At 60.6% G+C, this 26754-nt stretch overlaps 1 gene segment (V, D, J or C); it reads left to right on the top strand.

The window, feature by feature from the left end:
• The first annotated feature begins 8925 nt into the window (after nt 1-8925).
• LOC133084755 (immunoglobulin heavy constant gamma 1-like) lies at nt 8926-26600 on the top strand. The segment is given in 14 exon segments: nt 8926-9053; nt 9258-9328; nt 11835-11893; nt 11973-11982; nt 12232-12320; nt 13246-13397; nt 14101-14176; nt 17432-17501; nt 19696-19989; nt 20323-20391; nt 20534-20863; nt 20948-21268; nt 22866-22999; nt 26517-26600. Coding segments are annotated over 14 exon segments (1887 nt in total).
• The last annotated feature ends 154 nt before the right edge of the window (nt 26601-26754 follow it).

Below are 26754 nucleotides of genomic sequence, written 5' to 3'. Positions count from 1 at the left end.
CGCTCACTGCGGGCTGCGTCCAGGGCCACCCCGGACCGGCAGGACCACGTCCATCGCCTTGTGCCGCTCAGCCTGCGCCAGGCCTGCTCCTCCGCCCGCTGACCTCGCCAGCCTCTGAGCTCACGAGTACCCTCGCCTGCACCCCCGGCCTCTGGCCTCGTGGCCACCACAACCTGCCCCCCACCCCACTCACAGACCCGAGTGGACAGCAGGTGATGCCCAACCTGAGCTGATGTCCCCGCAGGACACCTCCGGGGCCCCAGGGACCACCGGGAACGCCCGGGTCGGCGTGGGGGTCCCCCTGGAGGAGGAGGAGGCCGGCCCCCCGGGCATCTGCACAGGGCCCACCCCCTGCATCTTGTCCCGGCCGGGCTCCAGACGCAGGGTCCCGGGAGGACGGCCTGTGTCAGATGCTGGAGGGGAACCGCCCCCCTCAGCGCCTGCCTCTCCCAGCAGGAGAGCTTCTGCTGGTGCCGCTAACGGTCCCTCCGGTCACCTCCACCGAGGACGCTGCTCAGAGCAGGGCCTGGGCCCGAGGCCGCTGCAGGAGCCCCAGCGCAGGAGGCGGTGAGGTCCGGCCAGACCGGCCTCCCGGAGAGGGCCCTGCTGACCTGGTGCCCTGCGGGCTGAGCTGGAGGGGCTCCCGGAGAAGAGGGCAGAAGGCGCGGCCAGCCCATCCTGCAGCCATAGGCCTGAGTCACGTACAGCAGGAGCTCCGCCTGCACCGGGGTGGGGGTGAGAGGCGTGACCCCCGTTGGGTCAGCCTCCAGGCCCGGTACCAACTCTCAGTCTCTGGGGAAATGCGCACTCAGCATCTGCGTGCGGAGAAGCCGCCCCCCGGGCGGGAAGGAAGGTCCACGTCATCGCAGCGTGGGGGGGCTGGTCTCCGTTTTAAATGCTGGAGCCCACCAATGCTCTTTGCCGTCTCTTCATTTTCTTAATGACAATAAAGCGTTCTTTACAGTCGCCTAGCTCGCTGAGAAGTCTCCCTAGGTTAACACGCCTCCTACCCTCGAGAAGTCTACAGGCTGCCTCCCCCACGCCACCGCCCAAGCCTGGGCTTCCCGCCTGGCCTGTGGGCGCAGGGGCGAGCCAGGGTCCTGGGGGAGCCACAGGGAAGTCGCACGCGTTGGGTGTGTCCGCACAGGAGGCTGTAACAGACACCACAGGAGCCTTTGACAACAGACATCACTGTCTGACACCCTGGAGGCTGGAATCCCAGATCCAGGAGGTGCAGGGCTGGCTTCTCCTGAGGCCTGTCTCCGTGCCATGTAAACGCCGTCTTCTCCCGTGTCCTCACGTGCTCGTCCCTCTGTACGTGTCTCTGTCCTAATGTCCTCCTCTTATAAGGACGCCAGTCAGACTGGATTAGGGCCCACCTTAGAGACCCCAGTTTACATCATCACCTCTTTACAGACCCCATCTCCAAATACAGTTACATTCTGAGGTCCTGGGGTCCGGGCTTCAAGATTGGAATTTGGGGACACAATTCAGCCCAAAACAGCCGAGCTGGGTGCGAGAAAGGAGGACCAGGAGGGAACGCCAGGAAGCCAGGCCAGGAGGGGCAGCGGTGGGGAGGGGCTGTCAAAGGGGAGCAGAGCCAGACCAGGCTCACCGCTCAGGACAGACTGGGCAGTGAGAAGGACCGCAGGAGGCGAGGGGGTCCGGGTGGCACTGAACTCAGCTGGCTGCACAGAGGTGACCAGTGTGTCACAGGAGGCGCAGGAGTGGGGCTCCAGGGGCTCCAGTGAGGGATCAGGAAGGGTGGCCATGCAGATGCAATGAAGCTGCTGTGTCCGCCAGCCGGCAAGCATGCAGGGATGGGTCAGGACTCCGCCCTCACAGAGACCAGGGATCAAATCCCCATCCCTCTTGGTGATTCCACCTCAGAGGAGACACAACCCTCCCCAGAGGGCAGAGTCAGGATCCACAGCTGTCGGCCCTTCTCAGTAAAAGCTCCATGAAAGGGGGCCGGGGCCTGGGTCGGGGGCTGGCCATGCTGGGCTCCCTCAGGCCGGCGTTTCAGGGGGGCTGGCTCATCCCGGGGACGCGGCCTTGGGCTGCAGGAAGCCATGCGTGTGTTTGTTGCAGCCTTTCAGGGCGAGGGGAGGAGGCCGCCACTCGACAGCCCCAGGCCGAGGCCCAGCAGGACAGCCCCCCAGACCGGGAGCCGGAGTCTGGTCAGCATGGACGCTGCGGCCCAAGGCCGTCCGATGTGCTGCTCCAGCTTCCTGTGGGGGAGAGAGAGACAGACAGAGGCAGAGACAGAGAGAATGGTCTGCAGGGAAGGGGCTGCATCGCTCAGGGGGCCCTGCACCAAACGGGGAGGCCGGGGGGGGCGGCAAACAGGACGGCCAAGGGTGGACAGCAGTGTCCAGGAGAACATCTGGCCCTCGGGGACCCTGCCAGGCACGCTGGGCACGCTGGCACAGGGCCCCGTCTGCCTGCTGGGCTCCATGGGGGCTCCAGGTGATGGACCTGGGGGTCACCCTACACCCTGCGTTTCCCTCCCCCTAAGCATGTAACCAAGAAGCTGAACTTGCCTGAGGGCAGCACAGCCTGCCCAGCCCTGGGCCCTGCCCCTCACTTCCATCCCCCAGACCAACGATCAGCCGCTAGCCTGCCCGCCCCGCCCCGCAGGAACGCCAGGGTGGTCACACGAGGGCCGGTCCCATGGCCTCCTAGCTGAACACCGTCCCTGGCACGGCTGCCTCTGGGCCCCTCGAGAACTGCCCCAAACTGGGCCCCAGGGCTCCCACCCTCGCCCCCCAGCAGTGCCGCACCACACGGCATCCCTCACCTCTCCATGCCCCCCAAGCACCCTGAAGCCCAGTGGCCGACGCCTGCCCTTGAGCCCCTCGGGCTGCACCTGTGTGAGCCTGAGGTCAGCCTCCCGCTGCCTCCTGACCCCTAGAGCCCCCCCAGACCATGAGCTCCACACACACCTGTCAGTGCCTCACCTCGCCACCACACACCTCCATCGGTGTCTTACACACACACACGGGCGCCCAGAGGTTCCAGCTCAGCCCCAAGGGCGAAGGCAACAGGGGGCCCACCTATCACAGCCCCACACCACCCCACTTTGGGGCAAGTCCCAGAAGAGCATCTGTTCCCTCCACAGAGAGACCTGGGCTGGGCGTGGCTGCTGACCACCCCAGGCTTCTCCCAGGCCCCTGGGCTTGGGCCCACACCGGTTCTGACTGAACAACCCCTGAAACACAGTGACGGCCTGGAGCCCGTGGCCCAGCCCACGCTGGAGCCCAGAGCCAAATCTAGGACTCAGAGTCCCAACCAGCCCAATCCAGCGTCTGAGTCCAACCCAGCCAAGCCAAGGGCTCACTCCCCAGGCTCAGTCCCGCCCTCCGTGCCCCCAGGTCCAAGGGCACTGCCCCCCATGCCCTGCTCCTGTCCCGTGCCCACCCTCCCTGCTGTCCACCTGCAGGCCCCGTTCGTGCACAATGAGGCTGCAGAGCAGACCCTCTGGGGAGGGGCCAGGGGAGTTCTCAGGGCTGCAGGCAGGGCCCTAGGCTGTGAGGCGGGGTCCCACAGCAGAAGGCGCTTCCCAAGGGGTCCGCAGTGTGGCCAAATCAGCCCTGCAGCACCCACGCCTGTCCCCCGTGCCCTCGTCCTGACGTAGGAGAAAGATGGGCTCCAGGCTGAGCAGCTGCAATCACTCTCCTGCTGACACTTCGAGATGATTGGCCAGAGACCACCTGGAAAACTGTCCCCATGTAAGCAACCTAAGCCACCCCTACGGCACATGACTCACTCCAAGTTTCCCGTGTGCTCTTCCACTCGTACCTTCCTTCTAGTAAACACTGTCTCTATTTCACAATCTTGGTCTCTTTCCTTAATTCTTTCTTCAAAGAAGCAAGACAGACGTCCATCTTCCAGCTGATCCACTGCCAGAATCAGGTCGTCCTCTCTCTCTTTACTCTTCCTTGTAAAGTTCCTTAAAGTAAAGAATCCCATGCCACCTGAGCGTACCTTGGGGGAGGTGCCTGTGGTCCCTTGGGAGCAGGAGGTCCCCCCCACCCCACCCCAGAGGATGTGGACAAGGGGCCAGAGGGAAGGGGGCAGAGGGCAGCTCTGGGCCCCGAGAACCCAAGTGTCCAGCCAGGCTCCACCTCAAGAGTCCTTCAATACCCACAGAGACCCCGGTTCAGGCTCCACCACGCCTGCGCCACTGGCCTCCAGCCCAGACTCACCGCCCCTCTCCGCACAAAGGTAAAAGCAACAATCCCCATCCCCGTGGGCAAACCCTGAGGGGCTCATTCAGTGGTCAGTGCAGGAGGCCGCAGGAACACAGCTGCACAAGCACCAGGATGGAGGCCGGCATCAGCCTCCTGGGGCCCTAGTCACCACCCACTGAGCTCATGCAGACAGGCCAGTCCTCAGGCCCCATCCCACCAGCCAGCCCGGACGTCCCAATGAGCAAGCGAGAGCTGTCTGGGGCTGGCCGCCATCGTCCTCGAGAAGAAAGCTGGGAGCCAGGAAGGCAGGAGCCACAGGCACCAGGGAGAGGGCCCGCTGGCCAAGCACAGTGGTGGGCATAGGCTGAGCCCCCTGCTGAGGGTAAAGAGCTGGAGAAGCCTGCCCACAAGGGGCTCTGAAGTCCCATAGAAATGGGGCAGAGCGCATGAGCACACGTGACACAGGGCAGGACTCCTTCATATACAAAGAGCACTCAGCAACCAATGAAAAGAAAGAAATGTGAGCAGTGGGTCCTGCACCATAAGGAAAAACCGGGTGGCTTATTGGGTGGCCAATAACAGGAAGAAAATGTTTCAATAATTGGAAAAGGTACAATAGGAGGAAACTAGGGGTGGTGAGTGACCTTCTTGGCCTCTGAGGGCCTGTGAGCAGTTAAGACCATTCTCCAGGGCCCGGTGGCCTCCTTCCCAGCGTACGAGTGCCCAGACTATGTTGACAGGAGAGTCCACTTGTGGCGAAGGCCCTTCTGAGAGTCGCCATCTGCGCTGGGAGACCAGGCGTCCCACGGACTCCGACACGGACCGTGCAGCCTGCTGGGGTCGGGCATAGAAAACCCAGCACTGGGCAACTCTGAGGCTTGTCCAGAGAGCCCGAGTGTTTGGTTCAAATAGAACATGAGAGGGGCAGTAGAGCACTTCACACAAAGTCAAGGGCACAGCCCTGCTTGGCTCTGCCCCCTCACACCGACACTCCCTGGGGATCTGCTCTGGAGGCAGGCAGGATGCCCTGGGGATCTGTGCTGGGAGGGTGGGGAGATGCATTGTGATGCAAGCTGGATGCGGAGAGGTGCCCTGGGGACCTGTGCTGGGGCGGGGGAGGGGGGATGCATGGGATAAATCCCAAGGGGGCCTCATGAACATTCTCCTCCACAAGACACTAGGCCAGGGCTGTGGTGGGATACTCAATTTACACCTGTACCTGGCCAACCATACATAAAGATGCAACTCTGACCCAAGAGTGCAGCCAACAGCCCAGGACACCCAGACACCATCACAGGATCCAGCCCAGGAAGCAGCCTGCTCCCTCCATGCTAACCTAAACCTAACCCTCTGTGCTAGACCTGCAGGAAGTCAGACCTCTATCTCTAGTGACAGCCCAGGAAGCCCTACAACTGCCCTGTGACATCCTTCCCACGAGCGGGCCTTGATCAATAACCCATGGCTTCCATGGTCTTTGTCCTCGCTTCTGACTGAGGACCAGTCAGAGAAAACCGGATGTGCCCCAGCCATCACAGGAGTACCTGCGTTTGGTCGGCCGTCCAGCTTCCCCAGCCCCGCAGCCCACATCAGGACACCGGAGGCACTCTTTTTCCTATAAAGAAGCTTTCTATACACAGAAAATATTTTAACATGCTAACACACACATGATATAATAAGTATGTTATAGGCCCTTACATGGGCATAGTGTTATATGTATACAGTAACAATTAAGCCACATACACATAATAAAGCCTCAAAGCCACCCACTCTCCTGCTGCCCGAGTCCCTGCCCAGCCAGCTGGGCATGGCTCCCTGGCTGCAGCAGCTCAGAATAAACAGCCTCTGCTTTTCCCGTTAAAACATTTCCAGTGTTTTAGGAGACACAGGGTCTCGTGACAATAGCTCAGGGTCACAGTGACAAACAGCCCCAAATGCATCCCGAAACCTGGACACAACAGGGACAAAGGTGAAGCTGGCATTCGGGCCTGGGCAGGGAGGTGATCGCCCATGGAAAGGAGCAGAGAAGGGGTTGGCAGGCCGGCCACGGGGCCAGGGCAGCACCATGCAGGGAGCGCCGTGCCTGACCGCCGTGCTGGACCACAGCACTCTACCGCGCAGGGACGGATGCTGACAGAGGGCCCCGCCCTCCTCCTCCTCACAGGACTGCTCACACAGCCGGGCCTGCAGGCACCCTGAAGGGCACCCACACCACACCACGAGGAGTGTCGGGGCATTTCTTTTTTTTTTTTTTATTGAAATATAGTTGATTTACAATGCTGTGTTAGTTTCAGTTGTACAGCAAAGTGATTCCGTTATACATATACATGTATCTATTCCAGATTCTTTTCCCTTATAGGTTATTATCTATTCTATATAGAGTAGTGTGTATATGTTATTCCCAAACTCCTAATTTATCCCTCCCCTCCCCTCTCCCCTTTGGTATCCATAGGTTTGTTTTCTATGTATGTGAGTCTATTACTATTTTGTATGTAAGTTCATTTGTATCATTTTTTTTAGATTCCACATATGAGTGATATCATATGGTATTTGTCTTTCTCTGTCTGACTAACTTCACTTAGTAAGGTAATCTGTAGGTCCATTCATGCTGCTGCAAATGGCATTATTTCATTCTTTATTGTGGCTGAGTAATATTCCATTGTATATATGTACCACATCTGCTTTATCCATTCATCTGTCGATGGGCATGTAGGTTGTTTCCATGTCCTGGCTATTGTAAACAGTGTTGCAATGAACACTGCGATGCATGTATCTTTTTGAATTATGGTTTTCCTGGATATATCTCCAGGAGTGGGATTGCTGGATCATATGGTAGCTCTATTTTTAGGTTTTTGAGGAACCTCCATACTGTTTACCATAGTGGCTGCACCAATTTTCATTCCCACCAAGAGTGTAGAAGGGTTCCCTTTTCTCCACACCCTCTCCAGCATTATTGTTTGTATAGTTTTTGATGATGGCCATTCTGACTGGTGAGAGGTGGTACCTCATTGTACTTTGATTTGCATTTCTCTAATAATTAGCAACGTTGAGCATCTCTTCATGCGCCTTTTGGCCATCTGTATGTCTTCTCTGGAGAAATGTCTATTTAGATACTCTGCCCATTTTTCTATTGGGTCGTTCATTTGTTTTTTATATTGAGCTGTATGAGCTGTATATATATTTTGGAGATTAATCTCTTATTGGTTGCATGGTTTGCAAATATTTGCTCCCAATCTGTAGGTTATCTTTTTGTTTTGTTTATGGTTTTCCATTGCTGTGCAAAAGCTTTTCAGGTTAATTATGTCCCATTTGTTTATTTTTGTTTTTATTTCCATTACTCTAGGAGTTGGGTCAAAAAAATCTTGCTGTGATTTATGTCAAAGAGTGTTCTGCCTATGTTTTCCTCTAGGATTTTTCTAGTATCCAGTTTCACATTTAGGTCTTTAATCCATTTTGAGTTTATTTTTGTCCATGGTGTTAGAGAATTTTCTAATTTCATTTTTTTACATGTAGCTGTCCTGTTTTCCCAGCACCACTTATTGAGGAGACTGTCTTTTCTCCATTGTATATTCTTGTCTCCTTTGTCATAGATTAATTGACCATAGGTGTGTGGGTTTATTTCTGGGCTGTCTATCCTGTTCCATTGATCTATATTTCTGGTTTTGTGCCACCACCATACTGTTCTTATGACTGTAGCTTTGTAGTATAGTCTGGAGTCATGGAGCCAGATTGCTCCATTTTTCTTTCTTAAGATTGCTTTGGGTATTCAGGGTCTTTTCTGTCTCAATACAAATTGTAAAATTTTTTGTTCTAGTTCTGTGAAAGATGTCATTGGTAATTTGATAGGGATTGCATTGAATCTGTAGATTACCTTGGGTAGTGCAGTCATTTTCACAATGTTGATTCTTCCAATCCAAGAACATGGTATATCTCCCCATCTGTTTGTGTCATCTTTGATTTCTTTCATCAGTGTCTTATAGTTTTCTGAGTACAGGTCTTTTGCTTCCTTAGTAGGTTTATTCCTAGGTATTTCATTCTTTTTGATGCAGTGGTGTATGGGAGTGTTTCCTTAATTTCTCATTCTGATTTTTCATTGTCAGTGTATAGAAATGCAACAGATTTCTGTGTATTAATTTTGTATCTGGCAACATTGCCAAATTCATTGATGAGCTCTAGTAGCTTTCTGGTACCGTCTTGAGGATTTTCTATGCATAGTGTCATCTGCGAACAGTGACAGTTTTACTTCTTCTTTTCCAATTTAGATTCCTTTTATTTCTTTTTCTTCTCTGATTGCTGTGGCTATGACTTCCAAAACTATGTTGAATAAAAGTGGTGAGAGTGGACATCCATGTCTTGTTCTTGATCTTAGAGGAAATGCTTTCAGCTTTTCACCATTGAGAATGATGTTAGCTGTGGGTTTGTCATATGTGGCCTTTATCATGTTGAGGGCATTTCTGTGAAACTCTGAGTGAGCGTTCCCATCCCAGGTCTGAGCAACCTCTTGGGGCAGAAGATCATGAGCGTCCCTGGGCCCCCTGAGCCTCAGCGACCATCTCACCCTATAGCACTTCGCCTGCTCTTGTTACAATTTTATACACGTTTGGTTTCCTGGGTGGCATCAATTCCCACCTGAAAGGACTCCAGGGGCTTATGTTTTCTGGATTCAACCTGGACTTAAACAGCAATAAGTAAAAAGTCCTTCCGGAAGCAGAACTTCAAAGGTGGAACGGGCACCATGTCTCTGCCCTGCAAGCAGCAACCATCACGATCCCAGGACAGTGGGCATGAGTTCCAGGCATGCGGCGGCCAAACCAGCACCCAGGTGGCCCTCCGCAATGACAGAAGGAGGTGCCGAATACAGGGGTGAGCCGGGGCAGGCCCAGGAGACACGGTTGCAACAGGTCGGGTCAAGTCAGGCATGAGCCAGGTTTTGGGCAGGGTGGGGTCTTACCACTGGGCTGGAGGACCCACAGCACCGGGTGACACCTCTGCTCCAACTTCTCATCCGTGTTCACAGATGCAGGAAGGGTCTGCTAGGAACCCCTCAAAGCCTCTCTCTGCTCTCAGAACTACACGGCGAATGTTTCTGAAGCCAGACCCAGACTTCAACACGACGTTTCTCAAAGTTTCAACACCAGGTAAATTCACAGCCTCACTAACTTTCTCATGTGAAAAGATTTGCCTGGAAAAAATGGGACCTTGAGAACTGGGATGTGGACACGTGTGTGGATTTGATAAAGCCCAGGGCCTTGAGTGCGCAAATCACATTTTCACGCCTTCCGCAGCCAAAGTAGGCTGCCCCCAAGTTGCTCCAGGGACAGCAGTGGTGCTCTAATGATCCCGAGTGACTGATCCTCCTCAGTACAAACGCCACCACCACAACCAGGGGGCAGACAGCACACACAGGACCAGGAGGAGGTAACCAGCACCCTCAGTGACGTGCACCTTTTGCTGCTTTGTCTTGTCAGAAACCTGGGCAGCAGGTGGGGTGGACTCCTCGGGCCCGATGCCCACAAGCCCAGACTTTCTCAGGGGTTTATCCAGACTTGTCAGTACGGCTGAGCTGAGCACAGATTATGCAGATCCATGTGCTTCGTGAGCAATGCAAGCGAGTGGTAAGTGCAGCTTGCAGAACCAGTAGCCAACTGGCCAGGTGGTCACACCTATCCTGTCCCACATCTGATGGCACCTCCACACCGTCCACTCCCTACGGAGCTGGACTTGGCTTGGGGCAGGTCTGAAGCAGCACAGCACACACGCCACCCACCCACAGCTTGGAGGAGTTGCACCCTGCCCCCCGCCCATGGCACTTCTGGGGTGGTGTGACAGTGTCTCCTGGGACCCCGATCCAGGACTAATGCTGAAGCTATGGGACGGCCCAGGGGGTGCACACAGGGTTTAGGGTCCGCTGCAGCACTCAAACGAGAAACTGAGGGTCAGTGTCCCCCAAAGGTGGGACGACCAGTCTCGGCCCACACACAGCAGTGGACAGGCTGCACGCTCTCTCTCACCTAGAGGGCCATTTTCCGGCCCCAGTGACCATCGTGAACTCTGTCCCCCGGGGGACAGCTGTGGCCGGGATAAGAACTGCCCTCTGACCGTGCACGTTACACTGGCCTTTGGTCAGATATCGGGGCCACGGATGGAACCAGGGAGAGGAGGAGGGAAGAGGCGGAAGACAGAGGTCTGGAGGGGAGGTCACCCCGGCAGGTAGGCAGGACAAGGCAGGGGCTGGGCTGCAGGCTGCGCCCAACCACACACTCTCCAGGGTCAGGAGAGGTGCCCACCAGGGCTGGGACACCTAGAGGGTTCAGGCGAGGGGCCCGGTACCCAGGCTGCAGTGGGCAAACCAGGCATAATCCCTGCAGAAGGTGGAAAGCCGTGACGGCCGGGGTGCTCACTCTGTCCCCTGGGTCCAAGGGCACCGCTCACCACACCCCACACACCCACAAGAGACACCCCGGCTGCATCTGGACTCCCCCAGGCCCTCTGAGACAGAAAACACCCAGAAGAAAAGGGAATTTCAGGAAGCAATTTGAGCCACCCGGTTTCAGTCCTGTTCTTAGTGTTTGATGGTCTGGGGGAAGGGAGTTCACACCTCCGGGGGCTGGGTACCAAGTCCTATAGGAAGCGGGGCTGCAGTCACAGAGCACAGCCCTGAGGAACCACATGTGCCTGGGGCCGGAGCAGGGAGGGGCGCGGAGCCCTGGGCTGCAGGGGAGCGAGTCCACCACCCCAACCCTTGGTGAGTGGGGTCCGAGAGGATCAGGACGAGGGAGTGGAATGGGAGCCACGGAGGTATCGTCTACCTACTGTACCCATGAGGAGAAACAAAGGATTTGGACAGCAGACCAGGGGCGTGCTGACCAGCTCGCCAGGCACCAACTCCACATTTATGATGGGGGTGGGGACACAGTCCCCAGTCAGGAGCCCGTTTGGGATTATAGTTCCCAGGGGTGGTGGGCAGTGGGGGAACGAAGGCCAGGAGCCACATGGTCCAATGCCTATTAGAAGGAATGAGAAAGGACTTTAGGAAGCAGTCAGCCATGAAAAGGTCAAGGAAGTGACCCAAGAGAAAGAAGAAAATGCAGCTCTTCTTCAGGATGGCTTGTGGAGGCTTTTAGAAAGTTTACTAACATAGGCCCCTTCACTCCTGAGGGTCAGTCCCTGCTGGGACAACATTTCATCAGCCAGTCTGCCCGATATTAGGCAAAAACCCCAAAAGTCACAATTAGGCCCACAAACCCCTATGCACCAACTCATAGAGGTGGTCTTTGGGGTATTTAATAATCAAGATCAACCGGAGGGGGAAGAAGGAACTCAGCATGAGTAAAGGCAGGTCAAAGCTCAAGCTAAACTGATAGCCCTTACTGTCAGCCACATTTGCAACCTCGGGAGAACCCAAAGGAGACAAGAAGGTTCAACCATCAGTCCGGAAGTAAGACCAGCAAAGGGGAATGCTTCAAATGCAAGTCGACCGGCCATTGGGCCCATGAATGCCAGAAGGAGCCCCCCAGGCCATGCCCAGTCTACAAGCAGACGGGTCATCAGAGTGGGACTGCCCTCGGTCCCGAAGGGGAAGGGGGGCTCCTGCTCCTGAGATGGCCATGCTGGACGACTGAGTCAGCCCGGGGCTTCTGGCAGCTCCCCGCAACGAGATGTCCGTCTCCATCAAGGGGCCCCGGGCGTCCTTGACGTGGCAGGTAGGAAGATCGACTTTTTAGTCCATACGGGAGCCTCTTACTCTGTGCTGATTTCTCACGCTGGGCCTCTTTCCTCTAGAAGCTGCACAGTAACCGTGTCGACGGAAAGCCTCTCACCCGTGACTTCACTGGGCCTCTCGTTTGCCAGTTTCAACAGCGTTTGAGCTCTCATGCCTTTCTGGTTCCCAAAAGCCCCACCCCACTGCTGGGGAGAGATCTTCTGGGCTTCCTTGGGGCCATATTATGCTTAGGAGACCCTGAGCAACCCCTTATTTTGACCCTAACTGAGGCTACTGAAAAGAGGGAGCTAGATCCTATCCCTAGCCATATCTCTGCAGATAAAGTGACCCCTGAGAAGGCCATCAACGTGCTAGCCGCTGCCCAAGGGGGAATCTGCGCCATGTTAAAGGAACAATGTGGGTTTTGGGTAAACCAAACAGGTCAAGTCCAAAAAGATACTCAGGGCTTCTTATCTGAGGCCTCTCAACTCAGGGAGCAGGCAACCCAGGGATGGCTCTCACCTGGTCCTGGTTCTCTCGGTTCCTTCCACTCATAGGACCTTGAACCTCTATCTTTCCTCTTCTCCTCTTTGGCCCATGTCTGTTTATCCTCTTAGAAAGATTTGTCTCCTCTAGATTATGGCAATTCCATGTCAAGATGATGGTGATGCAGGGATTCCAGCCACCCCCTGAAACAGATCCTGTCAGGGTGGCAGCAGAACTCACCTTGGGGCCCCTTAACAAGGCAGGGCGAGAGTTCCGTGGCCCCAGTTAGGTAGGGTCCATGAGCCCAATACCAGCCTGAAGAAGCTACAGAAGAGGGACCATCGCCCTACATCCTGCCAATAAACACTTCTCGGGGTCCACATATCTCAGGGGCGATTTGAGGTAGGAGATAGATGGGCCCAGCACAGGAATCAGTTCAACCTCTGTCTCCTAACTTTTCCTAGTAAAGTTCATTAAAGAATCCCATGCCACCTGAGCATACCTTGGGGGAGGTGCCTGTGGTACCTTGGGAACAGGAGGTGCCCCCGCCCCCGAGGACGTGGACAAGGGGCCAGAGGGAAGGGAGCAGAGGGCAGCTCTGGGCCCCGAGGACCCAAGTGTCCAGCCAGGCTCCGCCTCAAGAGTCCTTCAATACCCACAGAGACCCCGGTTCAGGCTCCACCACGCCTGCGCCACTGGCCTCCAGGCCAGACTCACCGCCCCTCCCCACACAAAGGTAAAAGCAACAATTCCACTCCCCATGGGCAAACCCTGAGGGGCTCATTCAGTGGTCAGTGCAGGAGGCCGCAGGAACACAGCTGCACAAGCACCAGGGTGGAGGCCGGCATCAGCCTCCTGGGGCCCCAGTCACCACCCAGCCGTCCACCCACTGAGCTCACGCAGACAGGCCAGTCCTCAGGCCCCGTCCCGCCAGCCAGCCCGGACGTCCCGATGAGCAAGCGAGAGCTGTCTGGGGCTGGCCGCCATCGTCCTCGAGAAGAAAGCTGGGAGCCGCGAAGGCAGGAGCCACAGACACCAGGGAGAGGGCCGGCTGGCCAAGCACAGTGGTGGGCATGGGCTGAGACTCCTCCTGAGGGTAAAGAGCTGGAGAAGCCCGCCCACAAGGGGCTCTGAAGTCCCATGGAAACGGGGCAGAGCGCATGAGCACAAGTGACACAGGGCAGGACTCCTTCATATACAAAGAGCACTCAGCAACCAATGAAAAGAAAGAAATGTGAGCAGTGGGTCCTTCACAGAAAGGAAAAACCGGGTGGCCAATAACAGGAAGAAAAGGTTTCAATAATTAGGAAAGGTACAATAAGGAGGAAACTAGGGGCGGTGAGTGACCCTCTTGGCCTCTTTGAGGACCTGTGAGCAGCTAAGACCATTCTTCAGGGCCCGGTGGCCTCCTTCCCAGCATACGAGTGCCCAGACTGTGTTGACAGGAGAGTCCACTTGTGGCAAAGGCCCTTCTGAGAGCCGCCATCTGCGCTGGGAGACCAGGCGTCCCACGGACTCCAACACGGACCGTGCAGCCTGCTGGGGTCGGGCATAGAAAACCCAGCACTGGGCAACTCTGAGGCTTGTCCAGAGAGCCCGAGTGTTTGGTTCAAATAGAACATGAGAGGGGCAGTAGAGCACTTCACACAAGGTCAAGGGCGCAGCCCTGCTCGGCTCTGCCCCCTCACACCGACACTCCCTGGGGATCTGCTCTGGAGGCAGGCAGGATGCCCTGGGCATCTGTGCTGGGGGAGGTGGGAGTGTTGCCCACCAGAGTTCGGAGGCCCAGAAGGCTCAGGTGAGGGGTCTATTACCCAGGGTGCTGTGGGCCGAGCAGGCATATTCCCTCAGGAGGGTGGAGCTGTGACGGCCGGGGTTCCCACTCTGTCCCCTGGGTCCCTGGGCCCCACTCACCGCGCCCTACACACCAAAATAATGCATCTCTGCTGCATCTGGACTCCCCAGGCCCTCTGAGACAGGAACCACCCAGAAGAAAAGGGAACTTCAGGAAGCAAGCCATGCCGCTGGGTTTCAGTCCTGTTCTTAGTGTTTGCAGGGTTGTGGGCAAGGAGTTCACACTTCCAGGAACTGGTTACCAGTCCTAGGAAGCAGGGCTGCAGAGACAGAGCACAGCCCTGAGGAACCACGTGTGCCTGGGGCCGGAGAAGGGAGGGGCGCGGAGCCCTGGGCTGCAGGGGAGCGAGTCCAGGACCTCCACCCCCCTTGGTGAGTCTGGTCCGCGAGGATGGGGCAGAGATAGGGAGTGGGTGCCATGGAGAGGAGACTGGCCTCGGGGACCCCACAGAGCGGCTGGAGCAGCCAAGCGGGCACGGGGAAGGCGGGCTGCCCAGGGGTCACAGTGCTGGCCCAGGGCAGGGACTAGGGAGCCCGGGCAGGGGCGTGTCCACACCAACAGGGCTGGAAACCCAGGGGTGGCAGAGCTCGGCAGGGCTGCTGGGCCTTCGAGGAACATGATGGGCTCGGGGACGGGAGCCTGAGAGCTTCGCTTGGCCAGATGTGCTGCAGGCACAGGGCTGGGCTGGGGCTGAGGACGAGGCCAGGATGGGCAGGTGGGTCTGAGCGAGGACAGAGGGAGGACGCTGGCTCGGCACAGGGGAAGGAAAGGCCCCCCCGGTGGGGGGGGGGAGGCTGAGGGTCCTGTGCAGGACAGTGGAGCCGGCTTGAGCCCCAGGGCAGTGGCAGGCGGGCTGGCGGTGGGTTCTGGGCTGGGGCCGGGGCCCAGGGCAGCGGGACGCCGGGAGCACAGCAGGCAGGGCTGGCCGCACAGGGGCTGAGCACGCAGCTCCACAGGCTACACGAGGGGCGAGCGGAGCCAGGGCCTGAGGGCCAGGAGCAGGGGCTGGGGGCCGGGAGCGGGGAGGCAGAGGGCAGATGACCCGGCAACTGGAGGGAGAAGCGACCAGAGGAGGATCCCGGGGGTGGTGGGAGAGAGAAGAGGGTGAAGCTCGGAAGGCCAGGAGCTCCTCTGGGAGGGGCCCACGGTGGGACAGGGGCTCTGCCAGGGGAGAGGGGCCCCGGAGACAGGGTGGACACCTAGCGACTCCAGGGAACAGAGCTCAGCCCCGGGAAAGAAAGGAGTCAGGAGTGGAGCTGCACTAGGGGTGAGGGCTCGTGGGTGGGCCAGAGGGGCACGGGTGCTGAGGGCCAGAGCTCCAGGGACAAGTGGCAGGGAGGCAGCAGGTGAGCAGGGGGCTGGAGGGCAGGGGGCCGTTGGCTGCCTCAGGGGCTCTGGGGAGCAGGTAGAGCTTCTGCAGGTGAGCCCGGGGCTGGGAGGGCAGGGGGCTGCCCTGGAGCTTTGGGGAAGCAGGTAGAGCTAGTGTAGGTGAACCCGGGGCTGGGAGGGCAGGGGGCTGCCCTGGAGCTTTGGGGGAGCAGGTAGAGCTAGTGTAGGTGAACCCGGGGCTGGGAGGGCAGGGGGCTGCCCTGGAGCTTTGGGGGAGCAGGTAGAGCTAGTGTAGGTGAGCCCGGGGCTGGGAGGGCAGGGGGCTGCCCTGGAGCTTTGGGGGAACAGGTAGAGCTAGTGTAGGTGAACCCGGGGCTGGGAGGGCAGGGGGCTGCCCTGGAGCTTTGGGGGAGCAGGTAGAGCTAGTGTAGGTGAGCCCGGGGCTGGGAGGGCAGGGGGCTGCCCTGGAGCTTTGGGGGAGCAGGTAAAGCTAGTGTAGGTGAGCCCGGGGCTGGGAGGGCAGGGGGCTGCCCTGGAGCTTTGGGGGAGCAGGTAGAGCTAGTGTAGGTGAGCCCGGGGCTGGGAGGGCAGGGGGCTGCCCTGGAGCTTTGGGGGAACAGGTAGAGCTAGTGTAGGTGAGCCCGGGGCTGCGAGGGCAGGGGGCTGCCCTGGAGCTTTGGGGGAGCAGGTAGAGCTAGTGTAGGTGAACCCGGGGCTGGGAGGGCAGGGGGCTGCCCTGGAGCTTTGGGGGAGCAGGTAGAGCTAGTGTAGGTGAGTCCGGGGCTGGGAGGGCAGGGGGCTGCCCTGGAGCTTTGGGGGAGCAGGTAGAGCTAGTGTAGGTGAGTCCGGGGCTGGGAAGGCAGGGGGCTGCCCTGGAGCTTTGGGGGAGCAGGTAGAGCTAGTGTAGGTGAACCCGGGGCTGGGAGGGCAGGGGGCTGCCCTGGAGCTTTGGGGGAGCAGGTAGAGCTAGTGTAGGTGAGCCCGGGGCTGGGAGGGCATGGGGCTGCCTGGGAGCTTTGGGGGAGCAGGTAGAGCTAGTGTAGGTGAGCCCGGGGCTGGGAGGGCAGGGGGCTGCCCTGGAGCTTTGGGGGAGCAGGTAGAGCTAGTGTAGGTGAGCCCGGGGCTGGGAGGGCAGGGGGCTGCCCTGGAGTTTTGGGGGAGCAGGTAGAGCTAGTGTAGGTGAACCCGGGGCTGGGAGGGCAGGGGGCTGCCTGGGAGCTTTGGGGGAGCAGGTAGAGCTAGTGTAGGTGAGCCCGGGGCTGGGAGGGCAGGGGGCTTCCCTGGAGCTTTGGGGGAGCAGGTAGAGCTAGTGTAGGTGAGCCTGGGGCTGGGAGAGCAGGGGGCTTCCCTGGAGCTTTGGCAGAGCAGGTAGACCTTGTGTAGGTGAGCCTGGGGCTGGGAGGGCAGGGGGCTGCCCTGGAGCTTTGGGGGAGCAGGTAGAGCTAGTGTAGGTGAACCCGGGGCTGGGAGGGCAGGGGGCTGCCCTGGAGTTTTGGGGGAGCAGGTAGAGCTAGTGTAGGTGAACCCAGGGCTGGGAGGGCAGGGGGCTGCCCTGGAGCTTTGGGGGAGCAGGTAGAGCTAGTGTAGGTGAACCCGGGGCTGGGAGGGCAGGGGGCTGCCTGGGAGCTTTGGGGGAGCAGGTAGAGCTAGTGTAGGTGAGCCCGGGGCTGGGAGGGCAGGGGGCTGCCCTGGAGCTTTGGGGGAGCAGGTAGAGCTAGTGTAGGTGAACCCGGGGCTGGGAGGGCAGGGGGCTGCCCGGGAGCATTGGGGGAGCAGGTAGCATTTCTGCAGCCTAGCAGGGTGGGTGGAAGGGTAAGGGGCTGCCCTAGGAGCTTTGGGGAAGCTGGTAGACCTTGTGCGGGTGAACAGGAGCCTGGGAGAGGATGGGGCTGCCCCGGGAGCTTTGGGGAGCAGGGAGAGCTTGTGCAGGTAAGCAGGGGTTTGGGAGGGCAGGTACCTGTCCCCAGAGCTTTGGTGGAGCAGGTAGAGCTTCTGCAGCTGAGCAGTGGGGTGGGAGGGTAGGGGGCTGCCCGGGAGGTTTGGGGAAGCAGGTAGACCTTGTGCAGGTGAGCCCGGGGCTGGGAGGGCAGGGAGCCGGGGGCTCCCTCAGGGGCTCTGGGGAGCAGGTAGAGCTAGTGTAGGTGAGCCCAGGGCTGGGAGGGCAGGGGCTGCCCCGGGAGCTTCGGGGAGCAGGTAGAGCTTGTGCAGGTGAGCCTGGGCCTGGGAGGGCAGGGGGCTTCCCGGGAGCATTGGGGGAGCAGTTAGAGTTTCTGCAGCCTAGCAGGGTGGGTGGAAGGGTAAGGGGCTGCCCCAGGAGCTTTGGGGAAGCAGGCAGACCTTGTGCAGGTGAACAGGAGCCTGGGAGGGGATGGGGCTGCCCCGGAAGCTTTGGGGAGCAGGGAGAGCTTGTGCAGGTAAGCAGGGGTTTGGGAGGACAGGTAGCTGTCCCCAGAGCTTTGGTGAAGCAGGTAGAGCTTGTGCAGGTGAGCTTGGGGCTGGAGGGGCAGGGAGCTGCCCAGGAGCTTTGGTGAAGCAAGTAGAGCTTGTGCAGGTGAACAGGAGCCTGGGAGGGGATGGGGCTCCCCGGGAGCTTTGGGGAGGAGGTAGAGCTTGTGTAGGTGAGCAGTGGTTTGGGAGGCAGAGGGCTGCCCCGGAGCTTTGGGGAAGCAGGCAGAGCTTGTGCAGGTGAGCTCGGGGTGGGGAGGTAGGGTCCTGCCCAGGACCTCAGCAGACCAGGTACTGGGGTGAGCAGGTGAGTAGGCAAGTGTCATAGGGTGCAAGGGACAGTTGGTGCTGTGGGCCCAGTGCTCCGGGACAGTGGGCAGTCCGACGCCAGGTGAGTAGATGACATGAGGATACAGCATCCCTGAGCTGAGCCCAGAGACCTGAGCCAAGGGGGCTGGGAGGGCAGGACGCAGGGCAGCTGGCAGTGGGGGCAGAGCAGGGAGTCCTACAGGAGATCGGGCTGGGGGTCCCCCTGGGGTGTGCTGAGGGCCCAGGGCCGGGGAGAAGGGGCACAAGGGCAGAGAGGACTCAGGCCTGAGATGGTGAACCGGAGCTCAGGTGGGAAGAGGCTAGACACTCGATGGGCAGGAAGCCCGGTCAGCTGAGAGGCCAGGATGAGGGGCTGGAGGCAGGTGAGGGAGCATCTGGGGGAGGGGAACCTGAGTGCACAGAGAAAGGAGAGCAGCCTTCCTGCTGGAGCTCAGGGGGCTGGTAGGGAGGGTGCAGGGGGCGCTCAGGGGAGCAGGTGGGGGTGCGCAGGGGAGCAGGGGCCTGGGAGGACAGGGGCTGTCCCAGGTGCCCCAGAGTCAGGGGAAGAAAGGCCGAGGAAAAGGGAGCCCTGGTCTGCTGGGAGGGGCTTTGTGGATGGCAAGGCCAGGTGGAGAGGGGACCTGGGAGTGCAGGTCTCTGGGGCTGAAGGCGCACGGGCAGCCCTGAGGGGACCCGATGGGCCGCAGTTCTTGTACCCAGGGTCCCAACCCTGTTCCAGAAGACTGTAGGAGCTGGGACAGGAGGGGTGAACGTGCAAAAGCGAGGTGGGGTTGACAGGGCAGTGGACCTGGCAGAGGGGAAACGAGGGGCTCTTTCGGGGCTCAGACGGGTCTGCATATCTGGGCTGAGCAGACCAGGGTCAGAGGGGACAGGTCCAGCCGGGGAATGGGGCTTGGGGTGCTGGCACCCTGCAGGAGGAGAAGGCCAGGGGCAGTGCAAGGCTCCCAGAGATGCCGATGGGCAGAGCTGATACAGAACACACGGGCCCTGGGTGGCAAAGAGCAGACCAGGACAAGGGGACAGAAGCAGAGCAGGGCAGTGGGCTCAGGGAGCAATAGCCACTGGTCAGGGCTCAGACCGAGGGCCTGATCAGGCCAGACACCCACAGGAGGGTAGGGGCCCCGGGGGATCTAATCCAGGTGGTCACCCAGCACTGGCCCCCAGCGGTGTCTGGAGCCCACAGCTGCAGACGCAGAGACCTGGGGTGGGAGACAGCCATGCCGGGCCGCTGGTCTTCAGACACGCTGGAAGCACATGGTCGCTGGGCTCAGCAGCGCCCCAGGCCTGCACACCTGATGCCCTGCCCGGACCCTCGCAGGGGTGAGGCCCTGCCAGTCACACGGCCTCCTCTCTCACAGCCTCCACCACGGCCCCGGCAGTCTACCCTCTGGATTCCAGCTGCAAGGGCACAACCGGCTCCACAGTGACCGTGGGCTGCCTGGTCTCGAGCTACTTCCCTGAGCCAGTGACCGTGACCTGGAACTCGGGCGCCCTATCCAGCGGTGTGCACACCTTCCCATCCGTCCTCGGGTCCTCGGGGCTGTACTCTCTCAGCAGCACTGTGACCGTGCCTGCCAGCACCTCGTCCGGCAAGACCTTCACCTGCAACGTAGCCCACCCGGCCAGCAGCACCAAGGTGGACAAGCGCATCGGTGAGGGGACGGGCCGCAGGGAGGGTGTCCACTACAAGACAGGCCCGGAGCCAGCCCTCCCACCTGAACGCACCACACACCAGGGATGGTGAATCCCGCCCAGGGTGTCACGGGAGGCCTGTCTCTCTCCCTCACCTGAAGTCCTCCCAGGCTCGGGGAGAGGGTCCTCTGGGCGTTTCCACCAGGTCCAGTGTGGGCACAGGCTGGACGCCTCCCCCAGCCCCTGGGCCCACAGAGGTGGGCACAGGTCTCACCTGCCAAAACCTGGCCTGCCCTAAGGCCAGCCCCGGGCCGTCCCCAACCCCGGTAACCTCCTGTCTGTTCTCTCTGCAGAGATCAATAACTCCAAACCTCCCACATGCCCCAAGTGTCCTGAATGCCAGAAATGTTCCAAATGTCCACGTAAGTCACCCGGCCTCACCCTCCGCCCCTCGGGGGTGGACCTCGCCCAGGAGCGGCCTTGGGGCTTGGGGGAGGGGGATGGATGGGTGCCCAAGAGGAGGTCCACCCAGGGGCTGACCCCCTACCGTGTCTCCCCAACCAGCCCCTGAGCTCCCAGGAGGACCGTCCGTCTTCATCTTCCCCCCGACACCCAGGGACACCCTCACAATATCCCAAATACCCGAGGTCACCTGCGTTGTGGTTGACGTGGGCCACGAGGACCCCGATGTCCAGTTCTCCTGGTACGTGGACGACGTAGAGGTGCACACGGCCAAGACGAAGCCAAGGGAGGAGCAGTTCAACAGCACCTACCGTGTGGTCAGCGCCCTGCCCATCCAGCACCAGGACTGGCTGAAGGGAAAGGAGTTCAAGTGCAAGGTCAACAACAAAGGTCTCCCGGCCCCCATCGTGAGGACCATCTCCAAGGCCAAAGGTGGGTCAGGTGGACGGGCGCAGGAGGGTCCCTGGGGGCCAATAGCAGTGACCATCGTGCTAACAGCCATGTCTCTCCCCACAGGGCAGCCCCGGGAGCCGCAGGTGTACGTACTGGCCCCACCGCGGGAAGAGCTGGCCAAGAGCTCGGTCAGCTTAACCTGCATGGTCACCGGCTTCTACCCGGGCGACATCGACGTGGAGTGGCAGAGAAAGGGGCAGCCGGAGTCAGAGGGCAAGTACGGCACGACCCCACCCCAGCTGGACGCCGACGGGTCCTTCTTCCTGTACAGCAAGCTCAGGGTAGACAAGAGGAGCTGGCAGCAGGGAGACACCTACACGTGTGTAGTTTTGCACGAGGCTCTGCACAATCACAACACGCAGAAGTCCATCTCCCAGTCTCCGGGTAAATGAGCCCCACGGCACTGTCGCCCCAGCCAGCCCTCCCTCCCCGTGGGCTCTCAGGGTCCAGCGAGGACGCCTGAGCCCCAGCCCTGTGTACATTCCTCCCGGGCGCCACGAAATAAAGCACCCAGCGCCGCCCTGGGACCCCGCAATGCTGTCATGGTTCTTTCCGAGCAGAGCCCCGGGGCACGCCGGGCCTGCACTGGGGCAGGGGCGGACCCGGCTCTGGGTCACAGTTGTCACCACCAGTGCGCGAGAGCTGATCCCACTCAGGGCCAGACCCAGAGTGTGCGGGTCTGCGCAGGCCGCTTGGGGGCTGCCCGAGGCCGGGGAGGGCCCCTCCCGGAGGCGACAGCTGCTCCGGCCGCCCTCCGCCCGGCAGCTGCTGGGGCTGGAGTGTGTGCCCGGAACGGGAGAAGCCCACCAGAGACCCTCAGGAGAATGAGTGCCCACTTCTTCCCGCCCCTGTTCCAGCCCAAGCTGTGGGACACTGGCCGTCCTCGTCCCCACGTTCCTGTCCCCGGCTCCAGGGTCCGCGTGCCAGCTCTGTGCCCTCACGGGGGCCACACGCGGCCCGGGGTGGGTGAACGGCTCTGCTGCACCGTCGGGCACGGGAGATCAGGCCCCGCCCCCCAGGCCAGGTGGCTCTGCCCTACTTGTCCCTGCCAGGGGCCAGGCCTGTGCACTCGTGGGGACACTCATCCCTGTGCCCAAAAGGGGCAGAGGCAAGCGGCCCTGAGTGCCCGGGGAGGGACCCTCCAGATGCACCTGTGGACACTGAGCCCAGAGCCACTGAAAACAAGCCCCCCACTGAGCCACACCAGCCCACACACCACCGCCTTCATCCACATGCATTCACCTGCCCGCGTACACGCGTGTGCAGTGCGCCCACCACACACACCCACACGCATGCACACACGCGGGCCTTGCACACGGGCCCTCCCACAGGGCAGCCGCACAGACCCACACCCGACCACAGAGCTGGGTCTCATGAGTCCTCACCGTAGACCCCAGCCTGGTCCCCACCCTCCAACGCCCATGGGCTGCTCAGCGGCCCCTCCCCACACTGACCGCACTGACCACCTCCGTCACCCATCCCTCTTCCCTGGGGCACCGACACCGCCTGCCAAACAGGCCAAAATCCTCCCACAGCCCCCTCGTCCCGGCACTCCCAGCCCCGCGGGCACAGGGACAGAGCCCAACACCGTCCTGCCCCTTCCCTGGGGCAGGGCCCACGGCCCACGTGCTCTGCTGACCCTCCCGCCCTCCGGGTCTGGCCCCCAGGGGGAGAGGAGGTCGGGGCCTGAGCCACTGTCCTACGGGGGGTCCGGGCACCCTCCCCCCAAGGGCCCCAGCTCAGCGCACAGCACAGGAGAGGGAGCAGGACCCACTGGCCAGGCCGAGACTGGGGCCCAGGCTGGAGGAATGGGGGGCTGGGGCTGGTGCCCAGCGACTGTCCTCAGGTGCCTCTGGCCCGGCCCACCTGGGGCATCCCGCCACCACCCCGCCACAATGGGAGCCGCGCTGCGAGGCCCCGATGACCCCACCCCTGCCCCCCAGGGGGAGGCACAGTATTGACCCCCCCCCTCCCTGTGCAGAACTGCTCCTAGAGGAGGAGACCTGTGCTGATGCCCAGGACGGGGAGCTGGACGGGCTGTGGACGACCATCTCCATCTTCATCACCCTCTTCCTGCTCAGCGTGTGCTACAGCGCCACCGTGACCCTCTTCAAGGTGTGCGGGCTGGCCCTGCTGCTCCCTCACTGTCCCCACTGTCCCCCACTGTCCCCTAACTGTCCCCCATTGTACCTCACTGTCCCCCACGGTCCCTCACTGTCCCCCACTGTCCCCCACTGTCCCCTCACTGTCCCCCATTGTACCTCACTGTCCCCCACTGTCCCCCACTGTCCCCCACTGTCCCCCATTGTACCTCACTGTCCCTCACTGTCCCCCACTGTCCCCCACTGTCCCCCACTGTCCCTCACTGTCCCCCACTGTCCCTCACTGTCCCTCACTGTCCCCCACTGTCCCCACTGTCCCCCATTGTACCTCACTGTCCCCCATGGTCCCTCACTGTCCCCCACTGTCCCTCACTGTCCCCCATTGTACCCCACTGTCCCCCACTGTACCCCACTGTACCCCACGGTCCCTCACTGTCCCCCACGGTCCCCCACGGTCCCCCACTGTCCCCCACGGTCCCTCACTGTCCCCCACGGTACCCCACTGTCCCCCACTGTCCCTCACTGTCCCCCACTGTCCCCCACGGTCCCTCACGGTCCCTCACTGTCCCCCACTGTCCCCCACGGTCCCCACTGTCCCCCACGGTCCCTCACTGTCCCCCACTGTCCCCCACGGTCCCCCACTGTCCCTCACTGTCCCCCACTGTCCCCCACTGTCCCCCACTGTCCCTCACTGTCCCCCACTGTCCCCCACTGTCCCTCACTGTCCCCCACTGTCCCCCACTGTCCCTCACTGTCCCCCACTGTCCCCCACTGTCCCTCACTGTCCCCCACTGTCCCCCACTGTCCCTCACTGTCCCCCACTGTCCCCCACTGTCCCTCACTGTCCCCCACTGTCCCCCACTGTCCCCCATTGTACCTCACTGTCCCCCACTGTCCCCCACTGTCCCTCACTGTCCCCCACTGTCCCTCACTGTCCCCCACTGTCCCTCACTGTCCCTCACTGTCCCCCACTGTCCCCCACTGTCCCCCATTGTACCTCACTGTCCCCCACGGTCCCTCACTGTCCCCCACTGTCCCCCACTGTCCCCCATTTTACCTCACTGTCTCCTCACTGTCCCTCCCTGTCCCCCGCTGTCCCCCACTGTCCCCCACGGTCCCTCACTGTCCCCCACTGTCCCCCACTGTCCCCTCACTGTCCCCCATTGTACCTCACTGTCCCCCACTGTCCCCCACTGTCCCTCACGGTCCCCCACTGTCCCCCACTGTCCCCCACTGTCCCTCACGGTCCCCCACTGTCCCCCACTGTCCCTCACTGTCCCCCACTGTCCCCCACTGTCCCCCACTGTCCCTCACGGTCCCCACTGTCCCCCACTGTCCCCCACTGTCCCTCACTGTCCCCCACTGTCCCCCACTGTCCCCCACGGTCCCCCACTGTCCCCCACGGTCCCCCACTGTCCCCCACTGTCCCCCACTGTCCCCCATTGTCCCTCACTGTCCCCCACTGTCCCTCACGGTCCCTCACTGTCCACCACTGTCCCTCACTGTCCCTCACTATCCCCCACTGTCCCTCACTGTCCCCCATTGTCCCTCACTTTCTCCTCACTGTCCCTCACTGTCCCTCACTTTCTCCTCACTGTCCCTCACTGTCCCTCACTGTCCCCCACTGTCCCTCACTGTCGCTCACAATCCCTCACTGTCTCCTCACTGTCCCTCACTGTCCCTCACTGTTCCCCACGGTCGCTCACTGTCCCCCACTGTCCCTCACTGTCCCCCACTGTCCCTCACTGTCCCTCACTGTCTCCTCACTTTCCCTCACTTTCTCCTCAGTGTCCCTCACTGTCCCTCACTGTCCCCCATGATCCCTCACTGTCCCCCACTGTCCCTCACTGTCCCTCACTGGTTCCTCACTTTCCCTCACTTTGTCCTCACTATCCCCCACTGTCCCTCACTGTCCCCCATTGTCCCTCACTGTCCCCCACTGTTCCTGTCTCCTCACTGCTCCTCACCATCCCCCACTGTCCCTCACTGTCCCTCACTGTCTCGTCACTTTCCCTTACTTTCTCCTCACTGTCCCTCACTGTCCCTCACTGTCCCCCATGGTCCCTCACTGTCCCCCACGGTCCCTCACTGTCCCCCACTGTCCCTCACTGTCCCCCACTGTCCCTCGCTCTCCCTCACTGTCCCTCACTGTCCCTCACTGTCTCCTCACTTTCCCTCACTATCTCCTCACTGTCCCTCACTGTCCCTCACTGTCCCCCACTGTCCCTCACTGTCCCTCACTGTCTCCTCACTTTCCCTCACTTTCTGTTCACTGTCCCTCACTGTCCCTCACTGTCCCCAATGGTCCCTCACTGTCCCCCACTGTCCCTCATTGTCCCCCACTGTCCCTCACTGTCCCTCACTGTCTCCTCACTTTCCCTCACTTTCTCCTCACTGTCCCTCACTGTCCCCCACTGTCCCCCACGGTCCCTCACTGTCCCCCACTTTCCCTCATGGTCCCTCACTGTCCCTCACTTTCCCCCACAGTCCCTCACGGTCCCTCACTGACCCCACTGTCCCCCACTGTCCCTCACGGTCCCTCACTGTCCCCCACTGTCCCTCACTGTCCCCCACTGTCCCTCACTGTCCCTCACTGTCTCCTCACTTTCCCTCACTTTCTCCTCACTGTCCCTCACTGTCCCCCACTGTCCCCCACTTTCCCTCACTGTCCCCCACTGTCCCTCACTGTCCCCCACTTTCCCTCATGGTCCCTCACTGTCCCTCACTTTCCCCCACAGTCCCTCACGGTCACTCACTGACCCCACTGTCCCCCACTGTCCCTCACGGTCCCTCACTGTCCCCCACTGTCCCTCACTTTCCCTCACTGTCCCCCACTGTCCCTCACTGTCCCTCACTGTCCCTCACTATCCCCCACTGTCACTCACTGTCCCTCACTGTCCCTCACTTTCCCTCACTGTCCCTCACTGTCCCTCACTTTCCCTCGCTTTCTCCTCACTGCCCCTCTCTGTCCCTCACTGTCCCTCACTGTCCCCCACTGTCCCTCACTCTCCCTCACTGTCCCTCACTTTCTCCTCACTGTCCCTCACTGTCCCTCACTGTCGCCTCATTTTCTCCTCATTGTCCCTCACTGTCCCTCACTGTCCCTCACTGTCTCCTCACTGTCCCTCACTGTCCCCCACTGTCCCTCACTGTCCCTCACTGTCCCTCACTTTCTCCTGTCTCCTCACTGTCCCTCACTGTCCCTCATTGTCCCTCATTTTCCCTCCCTGTCCCTCCCTGTCCCTCACTGTCCCTCACTTTCTCCTCAGTGTCCCTCACTGTCCCTCACTGTCCCTCACTTTCCCTCACTTTCTCCTCACTTTCCCTCACTCTCCCCTCACCTTCCCTCACTGTCTCTCACTGTCCCCTTACTGTCCCCTCACTGTCCCCCACTCTCCCTCACTGTCCCCATCATGTCCTCATGTCCACCCTGGAAACCCTCGCTGTCCGTCGGCCCGGGGACGGGGGGGCAGGCCCTGGGCAGCGGCCCGGGTGGGTTCCAGCCTGCACTCACCCCCGCCGCCCCTCAGGTGAAGTGGATCTTCTCATCGGTGGTGGAGCTGAAGCGGACGATCGTCCCCGACTACAGAAACATGATCGGGCAGGGCGCCTAGCGCTCACTGTGGGCTGCGTCCAGGGCCACCCCGGACCGGCAGGACCACGTCCATCGCCTTGTGCCACTCAGCCTGCGCCAGGCCTGCTCCTCCGCTCGCTGACCTCGCCAGCCTCTGAGCTCACGAGTACCCTCGCCTGCACCCCCGGCCTCTG

This window comes from Eubalaena glacialis, chromosome 2 (genome assembly GCF_028564815.1).
Source record: "Eubalaena glacialis isolate mEubGla1 chromosome 2, mEubGla1.1.hap2.+ XY, whole genome shotgun sequence".
Taxonomy (NCBI): Eukaryota; Metazoa; Chordata; class Mammalia; order Artiodactyla; family Balaenidae; genus Eubalaena; species Eubalaena glacialis.
This window is presented reverse-complemented; position numbering and strand designations above follow the sequence as displayed.